The sequence below is a fragment of the Coregonus clupeaformis genome, chromosome 26, assembly GCF_020615455.1.
Source record: "Coregonus clupeaformis isolate EN_2021a chromosome 26, ASM2061545v1, whole genome shotgun sequence".
NCBI lineage: Eukaryota > Metazoa > Chordata > Actinopteri > Salmoniformes > Salmonidae > Coregonus > Coregonus clupeaformis.
Window position 1 is genome coordinate 43,240,994 of NC_059217.1, and position 23,570 is coordinate 43,264,563.

General features: G+C 44.3%; 1 protein-coding gene across 3 annotated transcripts in view; it reads left to right on the forward strand.

The window, feature by feature from the left end:
- Positions 1-2,458: 2,458 nt before the first annotated feature.
- LOC121540808 (inositol hexakisphosphate and diphosphoinositol-pentakisphosphate kinase 2) overlaps positions 2,459-23,570 on the forward strand; it is a 55,237-nt gene continuing 34,125 nt past the window's right edge. For 2 of the 3 annotated variants that reach the window (XM_041849917.2, XM_041849914.2), the window contains exons 1-9: positions 2,459-2,538; positions 14,506-15,148; positions 15,431-15,638; positions 16,043-16,133; positions 16,230-16,315; positions 16,782-16,936; positions 19,306-19,407; positions 22,827-22,988; positions 23,221-23,342. In XM_041849917.2, the coding sequence (XP_041705851.2) occupies positions 14,993-15,148; positions 15,431-15,638; positions 16,043-16,133; positions 16,230-16,315; positions 16,782-16,936; positions 19,306-19,407; positions 22,827-22,988; positions 23,221-23,342 (1,082 nt within the window). In that variant the 5' untranslated portion in view covers positions 2,459-2,538; positions 14,506-14,992. The remainder of the gene's footprint in view (positions 2,539-14,505; positions 15,149-15,430; positions 15,639-16,042; positions 16,134-16,229; positions 16,316-16,781; positions 16,937-19,305; positions 19,408-22,826; positions 22,989-23,220; positions 23,343-23,570) is intronic. The other variant, XM_045207875.1, reaches the window with a different exon arrangement.

Genomic DNA, 23,570 nt, shown 5'->3' on the forward strand with positions numbered 1-23,570 from the left:
GGATCCCTGTTAGCTTTTGACGAAGCAGCAGCTATTCTTCCCGGGATCCAAACCCCCCCCCCCCACATGTAACATAACACTGATAGACAAGATCAGTCACATTTGAAATACCACGATATACATACAATACACCTATTTCTATGTGAAATGATGGAATATGTTTCCCTGTAAATTTGACACACAAATGAAATACAATGAAATAAAAATGTTATGTATTTCGTCACATGCTTCGTAAACAACAGGTGTAGACTAACAGTGAAACAGTGGAGGCTGCTGAGGGGAGGACGGCTCATAATAATAATGGCCGGAATGGAGTGATGTGTTTGATACCATTCCATTGACTCCATTCCAGCCATTATTCTGAGCCATCCTCCCCTCAGCAGCCTCCACTGGTGTTGAGCCTTATTTGCATATTTCCCAGCGTCCCTTTCGAGTGAAGTTTAAAGTTACCAGTACCACCCATGACTGTGTTTGATAGTGACAGAGACATGGTTGTTGCATTCATTCATTTTCAGTCCTGTGGCCTTCACCAAGAGAAATCCTAAGTGATGTTATCATTAACATTAAATTATTTAAGACAATACAATACAAATTTCATAAGGCCTTATTTTGAGGGCCTAGTTTAACCCTAATAAAGTGGACTGAAACTCATGGTTTACAGGCCACATCAGGCCTGCAAGTCACATTATGCTGGCTTGCAAAGTGATGTGTAATTTCTTTTGGAATCCAGCCAGAGTTGGGATATCCAACATTTGGAATTTTTATTCACTCGCAACCTGCATTCAGAAAGACTGCCAGGGTTGGGAAGACTAAGATATGAGACTACCCAAAGCAGGGATATTCAACTCTTACCCCACGAGGTCCGGAGCCTGCTGGTTTTCTGTTCTTCCTGATAAGTAATTGCACACACCTGGTGTCTCAGGTCTAAATCAGTCCCTGATTAGAAGGGAACAATTAAAAAAGGCAGTGGAACTGGCTTCCAGGTCCAGAGTTGAGTTAGAGGGACGTAAAGCATTCTAAAATGGAACAACCATTTCAGTAAGTCCAAATAAATGAATGGATTAGTTTAGAAAAATTTATGTTATTTATATTTGAGTAGCATAAGATCAATCAATCAATCAATGCAAAAACATAAAATAAAATAAAATCAACCCGCAATAGAGCATGCTGGGAAATATGATAATGATGGCCGTGGTTTTGGTTAAACTCTGGTTTGCTAGTCGGAACTAGGAAACGCTGACATTTCCGACTTGCTAATTGGTTGTAGTTATACAGGTGCCACGTTCAACCAGTTAGCAAGTCTGAGATTTCTGAGTTTCCTAGTTCTGACTAGCACAGGAACGCAGCATAACACCAACACTGGGGTTCTTTTACGTCACTGAATGTTAATTTAACAATTTTTTTCTACTAGCACTGACTTTGCTGATGGCTACTTTATTGAGGAAAAATGTACTTACTATGACTGAGATCTGTGGTTGTTCCACCTAGCTATCTTAAGATGAATGCACTAAATGTAAGTCGCCCAGGATAAGAGCATCTGCAAATGACTAAAATGTCAAATGTAAAACTCTTTAGTGTTAATTTAACTCCTGAATCAACACTAGAAATGTGACACTGAATGCTGGCCAATTTGCTGTGTGCTATGAAAGGGATACATTTCAATAACCTTTCAGAATTCTAAAGAACCCTAGATTGGGGCGGCAGGTAGCTTAGTGGTTAAGCCGAGCTAGGTGAAAGAATCTGTCGATGTGCCCTTGAGCAAGGCACTTAACCCTAATTGCTCCTGTAAGTCTCTCTGGATAAGAGCGTCTGCTAAATTACTAAAATGTAAATGCCATGGCAAGAACCCCCCACTTAACTCAAAGGTTATCGGGCAAGAGTTCTCCAAGGAACCTTAAAAGCTTCATTTTTTTCAGTGTAGGTAGAATGTTTATTTTTCAGGTTGACACAACAATACTGTTTCTCTGTGAACTCTTTTACACTGAGTGGAATTTGTATGTTGTGACATTTGATTTTGCTGTTTTGTTTTTACCGATGAGAGAAGATTATGGCTTTTCAATCAATTGAGTCCTACCAACCTGTGGTCTGTACCAATCTTTCAGCCTAAGAGGTTTTTCTTGTCATTTATTTGTATTTTTATTTACAAAGGCAACATTGTAAATCGAATGCTTGTCAAAGACACCCTCCCCAGGATTTCATATCCCTAGCCTGTCAAATGGATAATAGGTAGCAGAACTCTCCTTTTAAATAGAATAAACATACCAAGAACGTAATCATTTCAAACATTGTAAATCATTTGTTTCTATATACTTATGATAGCAGTGTCAGCTCATGATCAGAAACACAAATTGATTTTCAATCAATGTCATGTTTCCACACACTCCAGACGGTAGATGGCAGTGACCAAGCCCTTTGATTTTAAAGGACAAAATCCTACTTCAAAGGAAAGAGGAAGCCCCCGGAGGTCACCGTTCGCGCGTGCACGACAAAACAACTACCCAAGGGACAAGGAAGTTGACAGCTGGTTAATATTTAGCGGTACGTAACTTTATTTTAACACTGCAACACTCATTACCATTCTTTATTGTCACTGCAGTGTGTTGGCTGTAAGGTAAAGTTGACTAGCGAAGTGGGCTACGTTGTAACTATTTATTTGCACACTAAACACCTTGGCATGGGGGCAAGGTTGTTACAGTGTACACGCAGTTCGCGCCCGGCAGCAAGAACATTGAAAATTGTCACTCTTCTTGACATGAATACACACGAACCATTCGTGACAGACAGGTTCCAAAGCTTGTTCCCAAAAGAAACACAGCTGACTAAACTCAACTCCATGGTGAAGAAAGTTTCTGATGAACTCCAACGGAGTGGAGCGGAGTAGGCGTATTTCCATTACGGAAACCGTTTACCGTTTATGAACCAAACGGAGCAAAACGAGAGTTTATATTGGACACATTCAGGTAGGTCCCTCCCTGTTGCGTTCCGTTTGCTTCTGTTTAATAAACGTTTTACAACAATTGCCCCAGGGGTGTATTCATTGCGGAAACTGTTTACCATTTAAGAACCAAACAGGAGCAAACAGAACGAAACGGGAAGGGAACTACCTGAATTTGTCCAATAGAAACGATCGTTTCGAGTAAACTGTTTGCAACAGAATGGCATAATGATTACAGGATTTGTGGAATTCAGCTCATACTACATCAATTCGCCCAAGGTCAATACTTTTGTTCTCTGTAGTTGTGTGCCTTTTTTCATTTGCTAAAATCCACACTTTTTCATTAAACGTTAATCAAATACAACCACCAACTGTTTCCATGTTGAGATTCAATTGGCACACGCCACTTGCGCTGAGTTGGCATCTTAAAGCAACAGCAATGAGCAAACAGTCGGTGGTTGTATTTGATTAACGTTTATTGAAAAAGTATGGATTTCAACAAACAAAGGCACACATATACAGAGGTTAAAACAAAGGTAAAAATGTTTTTGAAGTGTTGACCTTGGGCGAATCCATGTAGTTGGAGCTGAATTCCACAAAAGCCTGGTCTTTGCTCCACTCCATTGGTGGAGTATCGGAGTGGAGCTGGAGCGAGTAGCTGAGCATGCCCAATTTGACTGGAGGTCGGAACGAAATTCCCAAAGGCTGAAGCATTGGCCTTCATGCCCGATCCAGTAGCGCTCAGGTCATGCCGGCCCAGCATGCATTTGTGTGCTGCTATTGCTTTAGCTACTGTCATGGGGTTTGCTAAATAGTTTTTTTTATAAAGAAACTGATAAGACACATGTGCAAAATCAAGGTGACTTACAAAGATGAGGACCAAGAGCAAGAGGGGGGAGTGCGGGGATGTAGTGTCCGCAACTAAATAATCATTATCTGAAAAGACCGGTATCCCGAAAGCATGATGGTGTAGTTACTACGTGCACATGCTACAAGAAAGGAACGAGGTGGGTAGCTAATTTAAGTGTTATTGTAGTAAAGTATTTATTTTTAAAAAGCAGATCTCTTAAAATGTTTGTTCATTTTTGTTATATTATCTATACAAGGAAATGTTGTTTAAATGCTGAGAGCTTTATGTCCCAACCAGCCTAGTGTGTCGCACTCGCTTCACAACGCATTTCTTTGTAGGCTATAATATAGCCTAAATAATTAATTTTCCTTCCTTCTTAGGCTCCCTGTCTGGCTCCTGACCTATTTAGAGTGTTTATTTGCTGTTTAATATGACATGTAGCCTATTTGAAATTATGTTCGCTTCTTACTTTCACCTTTTCATGTTTATTCAAAGACTTTTCATTCCGTTTCAATACTTCAAAACCAAATAGTAGGTCCAGGTAGTCAGAAAAATAGATGGGTGTTGGTTAAATTGTGATTTTAATGAATGGAGCGAATTTGGAGCGGCAGTTTTTTTTTCTCCCTGTGAGCTCGGAGTGATTTTTAGCAGAGCAGTTGGAAAAGAACGTGGAGCAGCGGAGTGATGCGCAAGCACTGATCCATGAGCTATGAGTGGGATTTACAACCACTCAACTCCACTCACATACTGGAGTTCATCAAACTTCCTTCACCGTGGAGTTTAGACAGCTACCCCCCCAAACTAAAGTGATGTATGGTAATGTTAGCAATCAGTCAGTTGTGATGATTTTGACTTCTGTTTCATTGTTTGACAATTGCCTTGCTTTCCCCTTGTGTAATGCAGCTGGGTCACCAACTCTCAGGTTGGTTGCCTAGAGCTTCATAACTAACCACTCAGATGTGTTACAAAATGTCAAATTTACTCTAACCGTAAGAGGGTCAAGGAAAACAAATGTCTAATAGTTAATAGAGGGTTCCGAAGACCGCACTTCAACTGGCATAGTTCCAAGAAGTGCAAAATGGGATGTCAGTGGGCGTCCTCCCACCTTGTACAATGTCTCGGGTGGCATAGGTAAAGTTGGCTCACTCGAGGTGACGTTTCCATACGTTGCCTTGTCTTCTGCTCAAGGTACTGTATGCGGGCCCTGTGGACAAGGACTGCCCACATCTTGACACACCTCTGACGTCTTTCTCTGCTCACTTTTTTACTAGCTCACCTTTGACACATTCATGCTTGGTCTCTACCAACGGAGGGTTCACATTTTAAGGCATTGTCAGAATTCACATGCCTCTCGACTAAACAGCTGCTTCCTGCAGTGCTCTGGTCCTTCTTTACCCTGGCAGAGAGGCATAGAGGGTATATAAAACACTGCAGGTGGATTAACCCTTGGCTGTATGGCTGAGCTACACTGAATGCGCTCAACACTCACTAGCACAGATTGGTATATCTTGTTCAATATTGCTGGTATTTGTAGGCATGTAGCGATAATGATTGGGACATCTTTATATGCTTGTACAGTAAGCATTTGTCATGCATTCCTCACCATACTGTAAGCATTTGTCATGCATTCCTCAAAACCTTGAGTATTGTCTGTGCTGTAGATATCATCTGGGTCAAGGAGTGTTGGTGTATGGAGACTAGGGGGCTTAGGCTATTTTTGTGGTGGGTGGCCAGGGGGGGAATGAGGTATTGGCATAATGATCAACAGTTTTGTTAAAGATTTAGCATTGGCGGGTCCTCCAATTTTTTAATATAAAAATAATTAATTAATTAATCGCCTGTGCAGAGTAAAGACAGTCTCGCTTCAGTCTCAGTGTTCTGAAAATAACTGTTAGGCTGTATGAAGTCTCAGTGTTCTGATGATAACTGTTAGGCTGTATGACGTCTCAGTGTTCTGATAATAACTGTTAGGCTGTATGAAGTCTCAGTGTTCTGATGGTAACTGTTAGGCTGTATGACGTCTCAGTGTTCTGATAATAACTGTTAGGCTGTATGACGTCTCAGTGTTCTGATAATAACTGTTAGGCTGTATGAAGTCTCAGTGTTCTGATAATAACTGTTAGGCTGTATGACGTCTCAGTGTTCTGATAATAACTGTTAGGCTGTATGACGTCTCAGTGTTCTGATGATAACTGTTAGGCTGTATGAAGTCTCAGTGTTCTGATAATAACTGTTAGGCTGTATGACGTCTCAGTGTTCTGATAATAACTGTTAGGCTGTATGAAGTCTCAGTGTTCTGATAACTGTTAGGCTGTATGACGTCTCAGTGTTCTGATAATAACTGTTAGGCTGTATGACGTCTCAGTGTTCTGATGATAACTGTTAGGCTGTATGACGTCTCAGTGTTCTGATGATAACTGTTAGGCTGTATGACGTCTCAGTGTTCTGATGATAACTGTTAGGCTGTATGAAGTCTGTTCCGATAATAACTGTTAGGCTGTATGACGTCTCAGTGTTCTGATAATAACAGTTAGGCTGTATGAAGTCTATTCCGATAATAACAGTTAGGCTGTATGACGTCTCAGTGTTCTGATGATAACTGTTAGGCTGTATGACGTCTCAGTGTTCTGATGATAACTGTTAGGCTGTATGAAGTCTGTTCTGATAATAACTGTTAGGCTGTATGACGTCTGTGTTCTGATAATAACTGTTAGGCTGTATGACGTCTATTCTGATAATAACAGTTAGGCTGTATGAAGTCTCAGTGTTCTGATAATAACAGTTAGGCTGTATGACGTCTCAGTGTTCTGATAATAACAGTTAGGCTGTATGACGTCTCAGTGTTCTGATAATAACAGTTAGGCTGTATGACGTCTCAGTGTTCTGATAATAACTGTTAGGCTGTATGACGTCTCAGTGTTCTGATAATAACTGTTAGTCTGTATGACTAACTAGTCATATGATGGCCTACTTTGCATCTATGCTGCTGTCAATCAGCACAAGTAAATGGCAAGTGGCAGACAACAATACTCTGACTGTGCCGGTCTTTGCAGTCTACTTCAATCCCTTTAGAAATGAAACACCCTTAACCTCTTAAGGATCTAACCCCTTTTTTTTCTTCAATTTTCGCCTAAAATGACATACCAAATCTAACTGCCTGTAGCGCAGGACCTGAAGCGAAGATATGCGTATTCTTGATACCATTTGAAAGGAAACACTTTGAAGTTTGTCGACGTGAAATTAATGTAGGAGAATATAACACATTAGATCTGGTAAAAGATAATACAAACAAAAAACATGCGTTTTCTATTATTATTTTTGTTCCATCTTTGAAATGCAAGAGAAAGGCCACAATATGTGTGCAAAGTTTCAGATTGATCCAGTGAAGCATTGCAATACTGGACTGTTTTGTATAAATAATATAATAATAATATGCCATTTAGCAGACGCTTTTATCCAAAGCGACTTACAGTCATGTGTGCATACATTTTTACGTATGGGTGGTCCCGGGGTTCGAACCCACTACCCTGGCGTTACAAGTGCCATGCTCTACCAATTGAGCTACAGAGGACCACAAAGTCTGCCCAAATGTGCCGAATTGGTCAATTGATACATTTTCAAGTACATAACTATAGAGAACATACATTTCTGTATTACCATATCATTTTTGTAATTTTACACACTCCCAGGAATGTCATACATGATGGATCATTAGCTTATACACAAACTTTCACACATCAGACAGCAGGGGTTCAAACTGTAGAACCCAGTTCCTATATTTGAATATAGAAATTGATTTTATCAAACAAAACTATGCTACATTTTATCTCTGGGACCCTCAGGATGACAAATCAGAGCAAGTTTACTGAATGTAAGTACATTATTTACCTTCAGTGGTGAATATATCAAACCAGTTGCCATGATAAGTTGTTTGTTGTTGTTCACTCTCCTCAAACAATAACATGGTATTTTTTTTCACTGTAATAGCTACTGTAAATTGGACAGTGCAGTTAGATTAACACGAATCTAAGCTTTCTGCCCATATAAGACATGTCTATGTCCTGGAAAGTTTGCTGTTACTTACAACAGTCATGCTAATCACATTAGCGCACATTAGCTCAGCCGTCCCGTAGAGGTTAATGGACAGCATATTGCTCCTCTATTTGCACAGACAGTTTTCTGTGTCAATGGCAGTGGCGGCCCCCGAAAAAATTGTTGAATTATGTTTTAAATGCTCATAAAAGTGCGGTAAATGTGTATCCTGTAAAAATATATATTTAGTTGTAAACAAGCTGTGCAGTTACTTACTACTCTACCCCTCAGTGACTGGCTGCAGCTGCAGCTCTACCTCCGCGGACGCATAGGCCGTGCGGACATTGCTTGGACTGTTTTGCCAGCTATTCGCTAGGAAGGAGAACTGCCTCAAGGAAATGGCAGGATTTCATGGCATAAATTATAACATCACAAAGTAAATGGACTGTCCTGGGATGCTCAAATGTACGTTCAGTCAGAACTTCTGGGTATGCTCTAGTCTTCCTCCCAATGAGTCTCTCGCAACAGACTGCTTACTTCTGCACATGACACTAGATCTGCTCTATCAGGTACAGATGGTGCTAAAGCAAAAAGCTAATTGTAATTAACTTGTAAATAAATAATCATAATAGTCATGGGAGCCTGGGACCTTATAATCCGGATATACATATCCAACACGAGTCGAAGGACAGAAGGATACACTAGCTAGAACCTCATCGCAGATCTGGTAGGTTAAAAAAAGCATGATGGTGGCTGGCCAATTTTATTGTTCCCCACCAATGTTGTTCATCAGGTTCTACTGTAGCTAGGCAACGGGGCGACACGTTGTGTGGACTAAAACAGCATAAAACCAGGTGTATCACAAAGCATAATCAAATGAATTAGCCAACTGCAGTAATTTTGAGAAACATTAAGAAATAGTTTGGTCGACGTTTGTTGTTGTTGGTCAAATTGACCAGTTATCTTCTGTTGATAAGCAGCTAGCTGGTAGTTTGCTAACTAGTTAGCTCCCATGCCAATTTCAAGTCTTTCTAAACTAATATCTGACTAACTCAGAAATATGAAGTTATTTCAGAATGAAATTTGGCTAGCGCATCATGCTTTGTGACATTGTTAGCTAGCTATCCCCAGTTAGATAATGTGTTTTCACTTATTGTATCTGCGTGCTTGTTGCGTTCTCCCTGGTGCACTCGTTCATTCATGAGCTGACAGCTCATTCTACATAGTATAATCTAATCAGTGGCAGAATGTGCAGCAGTGTTTTCGGGTTTTGTCATTCGGGTTTTGACATGCAAAATTGAAATGTGTATTTATGCTGTTGTTCAAATGCACAGATCACTTTATATATGTTCTCCAAAAAATTACAGCTAGTTCGAAAACTTGCCATCATATTTTTTTCATGCTGCTTTGTTGACAACTCCAGCCACCTCACTCCCCGTGTATTCAGCCAATCAGCAGCCGCCACTGGTCATTGGGCCTGTTATCAGTGAGTGTGATGGTGAGTGCCTTTCTGAGAGCTCAATTGATGATCCCACCCTAATCATAAACATTGGTGGAAGCAAGGCCTTTCTACAGGATACCGTCTCAAAGGTTAAAAGCCTTTATTGGGGTCGTCACACTTTGGGTGGCGGAGGTGACTGACTGCCAGACAGCCAGTGGGTCGGTCAATGCCAGAGGGAGATGGGGACTTGTTCTATTAGCCCTTTGGTTTATTAGTCGTAGGCGTCGGAGGACGTCGTGCCTTTTAATGAAGGAAGAAGAGAAATGTATGGCGAGGTAAAGGGATGAATGAGGCTCAGCAAGGAACGGAAGGTTGGAGACTAGAAACAAGGAGTGTTGTGCAGACAGACACAGACATAACGACCGACACAGGCAGACAGACACAGACATAACGACCGACACAGGCAGACAGACACAGACATAACGACCGACACAGGCAGACAGACACAGACATAACGACCGACACAGGCAGACAGACACAGACATAACGACCGACACAGGCAGACAGACACAGACATAACGACCGACACAGGCAGACAGACACAGACATAACGACCGACACAGGCAGACAGACACAGACATAACGACCGACACAGGCAGACAGACACAGACATAACGACCGACACAGGCAGACAGACACAGACATAACGACCGACACAGGCAGACAGACACAGACATAACGACCGACACAGGCAGACAGAAACAGACATAACGACCGACACAGGCAGACAGAAACAGACATAACGACCGACACAGGCAGACAGACACAGACATAACGACCGACACAGGCAGACAGACACAGACATAACGACCGACACAGGCAGGCAGACACAGACATAACGACCGACACAGGCAGGCAGACACAGACATAACGACCGACACAGGCAGACAGACACAGACATAACGACCGACACAGGCAGACAGACACAGACATAACGACCGACACAGGCAGGCAGACACAGACATAACGACCGACACAGGCAGGCAGACACAGACATGACGACCGACACAGGCAGGCAGACACAGACATAACGACCGACACAGGCAGGCAGACACAGACATAACGACCGACACAGGCAGGCAGACACAGACATGACGACCGACACAGGCAGACAGACACAGACATAACGACCGACACAGGCAGGCAGACACAGACATAACGACCGACACAGGCAGGCAGACACAGACATAACGACCGACACAGGCAGACAGACACAGACATAACGACCCGACACAGGCAGACAGACACAGACATAACGACCGACACAGGCAGACAGACACAGACATAACGACCGACACAGGCAGACAGACACAGACATAACGACCGACACAGGCAGACAGACACAGACATAACGACCGACACAGGCAGGCAGACACAGACATAACGACCGACACAGGCAGGCAGACACAGACATAACGACCGACACAGGCAGACAGACACAGACATAACGACCGACACAGGCAGACAGACACAGACATAACGACCGACACAGGCAGGCAGACACAGACATAACGACCGACACAGGCAGGCAGACACAGACATAACGACCGACACAGGCAGGCAGACACAGACATAACGACCGACACAGGCAGGCAGACACAGACATAACGACCGACACAGGCAGGCAGACACAGACATAACGACCGACACAGGCAGGCAGACACAGACATAACGACCGACACAGGCAGGCAGACACAGACATAACGACCGACACAGGCAGGCAGACACAGACATAACGACCGACACAGGCAGGCAGACACAGACATAACGACCGACACAGGCAGGCAGACACAGACATAACGACCGACACAGGCAGGCAGACACAGACATAACGACCGACACAGGCAGGCAGACACAGACATAACGACCGACACAGGCAGGCAGACACAGACATAACGACCGACACAGGCAGGCAGACACAGACATAACGACCGACACAGGCAGGCAGACACAGACATAACGACCGACACAGGCAGGCAGACACAGACATAACGACCGACACAGGCAGGCAGACACAGACATAACGACCCGACACAGGCAGGCAGACACAGACATAACGACCGACACAGGCAGGCAGACACAGACATAACGACCGACACAGGCAGGCAGACACAGACATAACGACCGACACAGGCAGGCAGACACAGACATAACGACCGACACAGGCAGGCAGACACAGACATAACGACCGACACAGGCAGGCAGACACAGACATAACGACCGACACAGGCAGGCAGACACAGACATAACGACCGACACAGGCAGGCAGACACAGACATAACGACCCGACACAGGCAGGCAGACACAGACATAACGACCGACACAGGCAGGCAGACACAGACATAACGACCGACACAGGCAGGCAGACACAGACATAACGACCGACACAGGCAGGCAGACACAGACATAACGACCGACACAGGCAGGCAGACACACAGACATCAAATCAAAATGTATTTGTTACATGCGTCGAATACAACAGGTACTTGCAAGCCCTTAACCAACAATTCAGTTAAAGAAAGAGTTAAGAAAATATTTACTAAATAAACTTAGGACAGACACAGGCAGACCGACGATGACACAAACTCCTAATACTTTAAAGTGGCAATCTGCAGTTGCTACATCCCATTTTTGTACTTTTTAAATTAATGATGTATACCCATTGATTCTTGAAGGGTATAACTTCATAATAGAATATAACAGTAATATCAGTAATCTACCAGATTGAAAGACAACCATCACTAGTTGTTCAACCATCAACACTAGGTGTTCAACCATCATACATTAGCCATCAATTATTAAAGGAAATGGAAGAGGCCAGCATTACAGTACCTAGGACTCACTAATCTCCTCATCCTCAACCCAGTAGTCCTATCTCCCCCAGTCACTCAAGGCCGGATAGCCTTACTACTGTGTGTCTTAGAGAATGGCGGTGTCGAGTGTCTTCACACTGTCGTTGTATCTATGTATTTATGAGTTTGTTTATCTCCTGTCCTCGGGTGTCCGTGATGGGCTTCCACTTGGTTTAGTGCGGCCTGTCGGTGTCAACGCCTTAGAGGAGAGCGATGAGTTATGTTTGGGTAGCGTTACTAGTGTAGGCCTCCGCACCCGATACTTTCTCTACCCCGTCACCCCCACCCCTCTTATGCCGGTTTCCCCTTTCAACTCCCTGAAAGGAGGGCATGCTATTCTGGGGACCAGGGTTACCAGTGGTCACGCGTTATGTGTGGGCAGGAGCATGTGGTTTTAGCTAGCATGCTATAGCATGATATAGTATGTCATGAAAGGAGTTGGTTTTGTTTCAAATCAGATCAAATTTTATTTGTCACATGCTTCGTAACCAACACGTGTAGACTAACAGCGAAATGCTTACTTACGGGCCCTTCCCAACAATACAGAGAGAAATATAATAACACAAAGAATAAATACACATAAAACGGGGGGTGTTCCTAATGTTTTATATACTCAATGTATTTAAGATTCTTATGGCTTGGGGGTAGAAGCTGTTTAGGGTCCTGTTGGTTCCAGACTTGGTGCATCGGTACCACTTGCTGTGCAGTAGCAGAAAGAACAGTCTATGACTTGGGTGGCTGTAGTCTTTGACAATTTTTAGTGATGTACTGGGCCGTACGCACTACCCTCTGTAGCGCCTTGCGGTTTGGATGCCAAGTAGTTGCCATACCAAGTGGTGATGCAGCCAGTCAAGATGCTCTCAATGGTGCGGCTGTAGAACTTTTTGAGGATCTGAAGGCCCATGCCAAATCCTTTCAGCCTCTTGAGGGGGAAGAGGCGTTGTCATGCCCTCTTCACGGCTGTGTTGGTGTGTGGACTATGATAATTCCTTATTGATGTGGAAATTTGAAGCTCTCGACCTGCTCCATTACAGCCCCGTCGACGTGGATGGGGGGGGTGTTCGGCCCTCCGTTTCCTGTAGTCAGCTCCTTTGTCTTGGTGACGTTGAGGGAGAGGTTGTTGTCCTGGCACCACACTGCCAAGTATCTGAACTCCTTCCTGTAGGCTGTCTCATCATTGTCGGCAAACTTAATGATGGTGTTGGAGTCGTGCGCAGCCATGCAGTCATGGGTGAACAGGGTGTACAGGAGGGGACTGAACACACACCCATGGGGGGGCCCTCGTGTTGAGGGTCAGCATGGCAGATGTGTTGCCTACCCTCGGCCCATCAGGAATTCCAGAGTCCTTAGCTTAGTGATGAGCTTGGAGGGCACTATGGTGTTGAACGCTGAGCTGTAGTCAATGAGCAGCATTCTGTCGTAGATGTTCCTTTTGTCCAGAAGGGAAAGGGCAGTGTGGAGTAGGGTTGGGCGGTTTCCAGATTTTAATATCGTCATACCGTCCTACTCTCAATAACTAACCATCCAACGTTATACCTTTTTGAGTTTAGCTTCCTCAACTTGCTTAATGGTCACAACCTTTATGCATAACTCCAGTTGACGTTTAGGTCTTACAAAATGTTTTGAACCAAATATAATGCTTTAAGTTTTGAGCTGTATTTAAGACCAGTTTATTATTAATCAGCCATTCTGATACTGACTGTGACTCCTTATTTAGAATTTCAGTGAGCTCACTGGCTTTGGGTACAGACATGTAGTGTGTGGAGTCATCCGCATACATTGTCATTCTAGCTTTGTGTAAGACCAGTGGCAAATCATTTGTAAAATAGAGAAGCGTAATGGCCCAAGGCAACACCGCACTGCACATATGTGACGCGCTCTATCATAATCAGTTGGAAATTGCTATGGCTAATTTGCATATAAAATGATGTTTTTGTCAATTGACATTTGCTCACTGTTTGGGGATTTCATCTGGTTTTAACAAAACAATGTCTTTGCAATGAGGCTATGTGATTTCGGCTAGAAAATAAGGATGGACTAAGACTTTAACGAAACGACTGTATATCACAGGAAAATAAGGATGGACTAAGACTTTAACGAAACGACTGTATATCACAGGACACAATAAGGACAGTTTTTTATTTATGCTCTTCATGGCATGTGGCCATAGCAACTCCAAACAGTGGTACGACACCCAGCAGATGAGTAGAGCTGAGTTAGTTGGAGAGATGAGGCAGCATTATTAGACAGCATGCTGACTTCTTCACAGGCACTGAACTCTGTCTCTCAGGGTTGGTCTGTTTCTCAGTCTTTCTTTCTGTGTTGTCCTCTGTAGGTGGTAACTGGTGGTGAGACTGTGGAGGAACCTTTGTGAACCAGTCATCTCATCTCATCGCCCTAAGCCCAGAGCGATGCCACTTTGCGGGATGAGACCGTTCTCCTGACACAGGGAGGGTACTCCTCCCCCAACCTTAGCAACCCGGACTCTGTCCTCTACCTACCTACCTCAACCCTGACCCCCATTACCTCACCCCTGACTAACCCATAAACCCTCCCCTCTAATTACTACCTCAGCACTCTCCTCTATGTAAACCTGCTGCTCTTAAACCGCTCTGTCCCCACCCTCCTGAGGATTTCCCTCACCCAACTCAATTCAATTACATTTTATACACCTATATCAACCCCTGAGGGGCAATTAAAAAAGCATTGTCAGTGCCAGGTGTCCATTTTGTACCCAGAGTGGAGTCCTCAGTAGGATGCTCTAACCTGTGTACTGGCACGCAACGATGCTGCTGAACTTCCAGTGACGTCCCCACTCTGTGATGTCAGAGGCTAGAGGAGAGGGGCGGGACCGGAGTGGGAACCCCACGTTTGTGGTTGGCTGTGTCGATGAAGACCACCGAGGCTCAGAAGGAGGAGGAATGAAGAACGAGGGAGAGATGCGAAAAGGAGAGGAGGAGGACGAGGATTATGACTCGGTGTGTACAAGGAAGCAGAGAGAAAGAGGCTCTTCATCTTTCCTTGATTCCTCTCTCCTCACCTCCTTGTCAAAACGCATTTGAGGAGCAGAATCCAAGATCCCGTCTCCTTGGACCTTCTCCTCCAATAGATTTTGAGAAGGAGGCGAGGAGAGATGACAAGACAGGAAAAACTTGCCTTTGCCTTCACCTCACACAAGTAATCTTATAACACATCATGTACATCTAAATGACAAACGGTGAACTTTACATCCACTTCCCCCCTTCTCTCTGGTCCCCCAGCCTCCAGAGAGGCAGATTGTGGTGGGCATCTGCTCCATGATGAAGAAGTCCAATTCCAAGCCCATGACCCAGATCATGGAAAGGCTGTGCAAGTTTGAGTACATCACGGTGGTCATCTTCCCCGAGGAGGTCATCCTCAACCAGCCCGTTGACAAATGGCCCCTGTGTGACTGCCTCGTCTCCTTCCACTCCAAAGGTACAAACCAACGTACGTATGTGCAACCACCGCACACTATTAAGTGCATCAGGCACTGGCTTTCTCACATGTACATTGCACAGATACAGATGAATACTGTATATGCATGTCTATAATAGACGTGCATACAAATCTCTACATTAAGCATGCGTATGCACGAATGAAGGAAATACCGAATGCACACACACACACACTGTCATTCCTGTCTTGCCAGTGTTTAGTCATAGTGTACATCTGACCTGGTTTATATTGGCCCGGTCTTAGAACAGAGATCAGTAAAAAGGAAATGTACATGGGGGAATGGAAACGTGTTTAGCTCTATACAAATAATGTCATGTTTAAGAAATGTATTTCCTGTATTTATTTACATGGTTGTGCTTGTGTTTATGAATGTATGTATGGGGGTGGATGTGTAGGTTTCCCATTGGACAAAGCGGTAGAGTACGCCAAACTCAGAAACCCACTTCTCATCAATGACCTGAACATGCAGTTCTATATACAGGACAGGTATGATGGTAAACACTCAGTCATTCCTGTCCTGCTCATACTTTGTAAAAGTGTACTGACTCGTTCCGTCATAAACGTTGTATTATGTCTCTTCAGGAGGGAGGTGTATCGTATCTTGCTGGAGGAGGGCATTGATCTTCCTCGTTACGCTGTGTTAACCCGAGACCCAGACAGACCTGAAGGTAGGCGTTAAAACACAACTTGTCTCTTGCGACAGACTGGTACTATTAAATCAATTAGCTAGCTAGATGGCATGCATGCTACCAAGATTTGGTTGTGGGTGCCAAGATTACAAGTGTAGCCTCTTGCACTGCTGAATTGGGCCTTTTTCCATAGCGCGATTGGTTAGAACGCTTCAGCCGTGCGGTTCAATGTGCTTGAGTCTCAGTATGAGCTAGATCGGGAGGAAGTGTTGCGGTGGCACAGTGACTTCCTTTACATTTTCTAGACTTTCTGTAGACATCAGATTCTGCCTAAACTAATGAAGATGAAGGCTGTTACTGTATCACTAACCCCTACCCAATACTTTCAGATCTAAAAAGTGCCTAGGAGTAGGGGTGATAGGAATTGGGCCATATTTGAATGGGGCATAATTCAAGTGTGCTTCGAGGCCCTGTCTCTGATTGGCTGGGTGATGTGTCCTTCTAGAGTGTAACCTGGTGGAGGGGGAGGATCATGTGGAGGTGAACGGGGAGGTGTTCCCCAAGCCCTTTGTGGAGAAGCCTGTGAGTGCTGAGGACCACAACGTCTACATCTACTACCCCACCTCAGCTGGAGGGGGCAGCCAGAGACTCTTCCGCAAGGTACTGAGGGACTAGGGAGGAACAGTCTGCTTGAAACGAGTCAGACGCTTTATTGTATAGGAACTGCTGTTGGAGTTCTAGTGGATGGGTGGAGGCTTTTGGAGCCATGCTGTACAGAATGGGCTGAAACTATACACGCTTAACAAATACAACACCCTTTCTGCCAGTCACATTCTGTTAAAAGGTCCCCAAAGCACACACACCCCTGGGTCGTTCCTCTTTTCAGTTCGCTGCAGCTAGCGACTGGAACAAGCTGCAAAAAACACTCAAACTGGACAGTTTTATCTCCATCTCTTCATTCAAAGACTCAAATCATGGACACTCTTACTGACCGTTGTGGCTGCTTCGCATGATGTATTGTTGTCTCTACCTTCTTGCCCTTTGTGCTGTTGTCTGTGCCCAATAATGTTTGTAGCATGTCTTGTGCTGCTACCATGTTGTGTTGCTACCATGTTGTTTTCATGTTGGGTTGCTACCATGCTGTGATGTCATGTGTTGCTGCCATGCTATGTTGTTGTCTTAGGTCTCTCTTTATGTAGTGTTGTGTTGTCTCTCTTGTTGTGATGTGTGTTTGGTCATATATATATATATATATAACAGCTCTGGAAAAAAGTAAGAGAGCACTGCAAAATGTTCAGTTTCTCTGGTTTTACTATTTATAGATACAGTTGAAGTCGGAAGTTTACATACACCTTAGCCAAATACATTTAAACTCAGTTTTTCACAATTCCTGACATTTAATCCTAGTAAAAAATTCCAGTTATCATCACCACTTTATTTAAAGAATGTGAAATGTCAGAATAACAGTAGAGAGAATGATTAATTTCAGGTTTTATTTCTTTCATCACATTCCCAGCGGGTCAGAAGTTTACATACACTCAATTAGTATTTGGTAGCATTGCCTTTACATTGTTTAATTTCGGTCAAACGTTTCGGGTAGCCTTCCACAAGCTTCCCACAATAAGTTGGGTGAATTTTGGCCCATTCCTCCTGACAGAGCTGGTGTAACTGAGTCAGGTTTGTAGGCCTCCTTGCTCGCACATGCTTTTTCAGTTCTGCCCACAGATTTTCTATAGGATTGAGTTCAGGGCTTTGTGATGGCCACTCCAATACCTTGACTTTGTTGGCCTTAAGCCATTTTGCCACAACTTTGGAAGTATGCTTGGGGTCATTGTCCATTTGGAAGACCCATTTGCGACCAAGCTTTAACTTCCTGACTGATGTCTTGAGATGTTGCTTCAATATATCCACATAACTTTCCTTCCTCATGATGCCATCTATTTTGTGAAGTGCACCAGTCCCTCCTGAAGCAAAGCACCCCCACAGCATGATGCTGCCACCCCCGTGCTTCACGGTTGGGATGGTGTTCTTCGGCTTGCAAGCATCCCCCCTTTTCCTCCAAACATTACGATGGTCATTATGGCCAAACAGTTCTATTTTTGTTTCATCAGACCAGAGGCCAAATTCTCCAAAAAGTACTATCTTTGTCCCCATGTGCAGTTGCAAACCATAGTCTGGCTTTTTTATGGCGGTTTTGGAGCAGTGGCTTCTTCCTTGCTGAGCGGCCTTTCAGGTTATGTCGATATAGGACTCATTTTACTGTGGATTTAGATACTTTTGTGCCTGTTTCCTCCAGCATCTTCACAAGGTCCTTTGCTGTTGTTCTGGGATTGATTTGCACTTTTCGCACCAAAGTACGTTCATCTCTAGGAGACAGAACGTGTCTCCTTCCTGAGCGGTATGACGGCTGCGTGGTCCCATGGTGTTTATACTTGCATACTATTGTTTGTACAGATGAACGTGGTACCTTCAGGCATTTGGAAATTGCTCCCAAGGATGAACCAGACTTGTGGAGGTCTACCCTTTTTTTTCTGAGGTCTTGGCTGATTTTCCTATGATGTCAAGCAAAGACGCACTGAGTTTGAAGGTAGGCGTTGTAATACACCTCCAATTGACTCAAATTATATAAATTAGCTTATCAGAAGCTTCTAAAGCCATGACATCATTTTCTGGAATTTTCCAAGCTGTTTAAAATATATATAATATTTTTTCATCCCAGCCCCCGTCCCCGCAGGAGGCCTTTTGCCTTTTGGTAGGCCGTCATTGTAAATAAGAATTTGTTCTTAACTGACTTGCCTAGTTAAATAAAGGTTAAATAAAATGAGTATCTTTTTTAACTTTCAACACCTTATTCAGATATTTTAGCTGCACTTGATTGATTTTCCCTGACAGAATAAAAAAAAATGGAATAGTCCCAAAAGTGCAAACCTGTCCCATCTAGCTGGCTCAAACAAACGCTCTGTCAATACTATTTGAACCCAGGTCTGATTGTCCCCTCTCTCTTATTTGTGATTCCCTCTCTCCTGTAGATAGGGAGCCGCAGCAGTGTGTACTCCCCGGAGAGCTGTGTGAGGAAGACTGGCTCCTACATATACGAGGAGTTCATGCCAACGGATGGCACTGATGTCAAGGTAACATCTTAAGTTGGTGTGTGTGAGCCTGGTTGTGTGTTTGGCTTTATGGTGTGTCTTTGTTGTTGATGTTTAGGTTAATTTGTTGGTGGACTGTATACAGTGTGTGTGTGTGTATATATAAACAGGTTTTTTGAATTTTTTGCAAATTTACATTTTACATTTACGTCATTTAGCAGACGCTCTTATCCAGAGCGACTTACAAATTGGTGCATTCACCTTATAGCCAGTGGGATAACCACTTTACAATGTAAATTTTTTTTTGGGGGGGGGGGTTAGAAGGATTACTTTATCCTATCCCAGGTATTCCTTAAAGAGTTGGGGTTTCAAATGTCTCCGGAAGGTGGTGAGTGACTCCGCTGTCCTGGCGTCGTGAGGGAGCTTGTTCCACCATTGGGGTGCCAGAGCAGCGAACAGTTTTGACTGGGCTGAGCGGGAACTGTGCTTCCGCAGAGGTAGGGGAGCCAGCAGGCCAGAGGTGGATGAACGCAATGCCCTCGTTTGGGTGTAGGGACTGATCAGAGCCTGAAGGTACGGAGGTGCCGTTCCCCTCACAGCTCCTTAGGCAAGCACCATGGTCTTGTAGCAGATGCGAGCTTCAACTGGAAGCCAGTGGAGTGTGCGGAGGAGCGGGGTGATGTGAGAGAACTTGGGAAGGTTGAACACCAGACGGGCTGCGGCATTCTGAATGAGTTGTAGGGGTTTAATGGCATAGGCAGAGAGCCCAGCCAACAGCGAGTTGCAGTAATCCAGACGGGAGATGACAAGTGCCTGGATTAGGACTTGTGCCGCTTCCTGTGTAAGGCAGGGTCGTACTCTCCGAATGTTGTAGAGCATGAACCTACAGGATCGGGTCACCGCCTTGATGTTAGCGGAGAACGACAGGGTGTTGTCCAGGGTCACGCCAAGGCTCTTCGCACTCTGGGAGGAGGACACAACGGAGTTGTCAACCGTGATGGCGAGATCATGGAACGGGCAGTCCTTCCCCGGGAGGAAGAGCAGCTCCGTCTTGCCAAGGTTCAGCTTGAGGTGGTGATCCGTCATCCATACTGATATGTCTGCCAGACATGCAGAGATGCGATTCGCCACCTGGTTATCAGAAGGGGGAAAGGAGAAGATCAGTTGTTTGTCGTCAAATCAGGTTACCATGTCAATTTCTTTAGGATGAGGGTGTGTGTACACTGTGCACTGATGATTACTTGGTGGATGAAACGCTTCTGTCTCAGCGGAGTAAGGGATGTACTACTGGTGGTGTGGGTTCGGCTCCTCTGCCCAGTACCCTGCCCTGAACCTTAGTCACTCTTACTAGCCGGCTACCACCACTCAACCCTGCACCTTAGAGACTGCTGCCCTATGGACATATATCATTGACCATTATGGACATATATCATTGACCATTATGGACATATATCATTGACCATTATGGACATATATCATTGACCACTGGTGACTTTAATAATGTTTACATACTGTTTAATTATACATACCATCATATACAGTGCCTTCAGAAAGTGTTCATACCCTTGACTTATTCCACATTTTGTTGTTATAGCCTGAATTCAAAATGGATTAAATATATTTTATTTCTCACCCATCAACACACAAAATACCCCATAATGACAAAGTGAAAACATGTTTTTAGAAATGCTTGCAAATTTCTTAAATGAAATGCAGAAATATCTCATTTACGTAAGTATTCACACCCCTGAGTCAATACATGTTACAATCAACTTTGGCGGCGATTACAGGAGTCTTTCTCGGTAAGTCTCTAAGAGCTTTCCACACATGGATTGCGTAACATTTGCCCATTTTGATTCTTTTCAAAGTTCTTCAAGCTCTGTCAAATTGGTTGTTGATTATTGCTAAACAACCATTTTCAGGTCTTGCCATAGATTTTCAAGGAGATTTATGTCAAAACTTTAACTCGGCCACTCAGGTACATTTACTGTCTGGTTGGTAAGCAGCTCCAGTGTAGATTTGGCCTTGTGTTTTAGGTTATTGTCCTGCTGACAGGTGAATTGATCTCCCAGTGTCTGGTGGAAAGCAGACAACCAGGTTTTCCTCTAGGATTTTGCCTGTGCTTAGCTCCATTCCATTTATTTGTAATACTGTATCGGGTGTACACTGGGGGGACTAGGGCTGGGAATTTTTAAGGACCTCACGATATGATATTATCACGATACTTTGGTGCCGATACGATATGTATTGCGATTAGATACTGTGATTTTTTTTTTTTGTATTGCGATTCAATGTTCCAAACATATTGCTTACCATATGTATGCTGCGGAAGGTCACGATAGATGCCATGAGAAAACCAAGTTTTGATCAGTCATGGAAATAATACTAAATAATAATAATAAACTATACGATATATCGTCAAAAATAATATCCCGATATGTCACGGTATTGTCCCCCCTCCCCCCTCATCACTACTGGGGACCTGACTGTGTGTATGATGTCAGGTGAACACTGGGGACCTGACGATGTGTCTATGGTATGATGTCAGGTGAACACTGGGGACCTGACGATGTGTTTATGGTATGATGTCAGGTGAACACTGGGGACCTGACGATGTGTTTATGGTATGATGTCAGGTGAACACTGGGAACCTGACGATGTGTTTATGGTATGATGTCAGGTGAACACTGGGGACCTGACGATGTGTTTATGGTATGATGTCAGGTGAACACTGGGGACCTGACGATGTGTTTATGGTATGATGTCAGGTGAACACTGGGAACCTGACGATGTGTCTATGGTATGATGTCAGGTGAACACTGGGGACCTGACGATGTGTTTATGGTATGATGTCAGGTGAACACTGGGGACCTGACGATGTGTTTATGGTATGATGTCAGGTGAACACTGGGGACCTGACGATGTGTTTATGGTATGATGTCAGGTGAACACTGGGGACCTGACGATGTGTTTATGGTATGATGTCAGGTGAACACTGGGGACCTGACGATGTGTCTATGGTATGATGTCAGGTGAACACTGGGGACCTGACGATGTGTCTATGGTATGACGTCAGTGGAACACTGGGGACCTGACGATGTCTATGGTATGATGTCAGGTGAACACTGGGGACCTGACGATGTCTATGGTATGATGTCAGGTGAACACTGGGGACCTGACGATGTCTATGGTATGATGTCAGGTGAACACTGGGGACCTGACGATGTGTCTATGGTATGATGTCAGGTGAACACTGGGAACCTGACGATGTGTCTATGGTATGATGTCAGGTGAACACTGGGGACCTGACGATGTGTCTATGGTATGATGTCAGGTGAACACTGGGGACCTGACGATGTGTCTATGGTATGATGTCAGGTGAACACTGGGGACCTGACGATGTGTCTATGGTATGATGTCAGGTGAACACTGGGGACCTAACGATGTGTCTATGATATCAGGTGTATACAGTGGGCCCTGACTATGCCCATGCTGAGGCAAGGAAGTCCCCAGCCCTGGACGGGAAGGTGGAGAGGGACAGCGAGGGGAAGGAGATCCGCTACCCTGTCATGCTCACCGCCATGGAGAAACTGGTGGCCCGCAAGGTCTGCCTGGCCTTCAAGGTGAGGCTTTTCAACCAATCAGACCACTCTGTGTGTGTCTTATCAACCTGAAGCCATCTTAAACTCGCGGAGCATCCCCATAGTCTGAAGAGGCTTCCTCTCCTCAACCTCGTCTTATCAGATGAATGAAAGTAGATGAAGGGAGGAAATCTCTTTAGACTGTTGGGATGCACTCGACTTGATTGGCTACGTTCAGTTTCAATGTCTGACTGACACTCTCTTTCACTCCCAGCAAACTGTGTGTGGCTTCGACCTCTTGAGAGCAAACGGCCACTCCTTCGTCTGTGACGTCAACGGCTTCAGCTTTGTGAAGAACTCCATGAAGTACTATGATGACTGTGCCAAAGTCTTGGGGTAGGTGAGGCAGGCTGTCGTGCTGAAGGTTCAACTAGCGATCATCCTTACATCTCAGTTCCTAACTTTACTTTAGTACATTTAGTTTTACTGGGACAGTGCACATTAATCAACATTACTAGAAAAGTGCCAGTTTTAGCCAGCCGGCTAATTGTCAACTGCAGTCCCTGGTTCAACCCCTGATTTCCACGTTGACACCCAGGGGTCAGCTGGGTAACTAGAGCCATA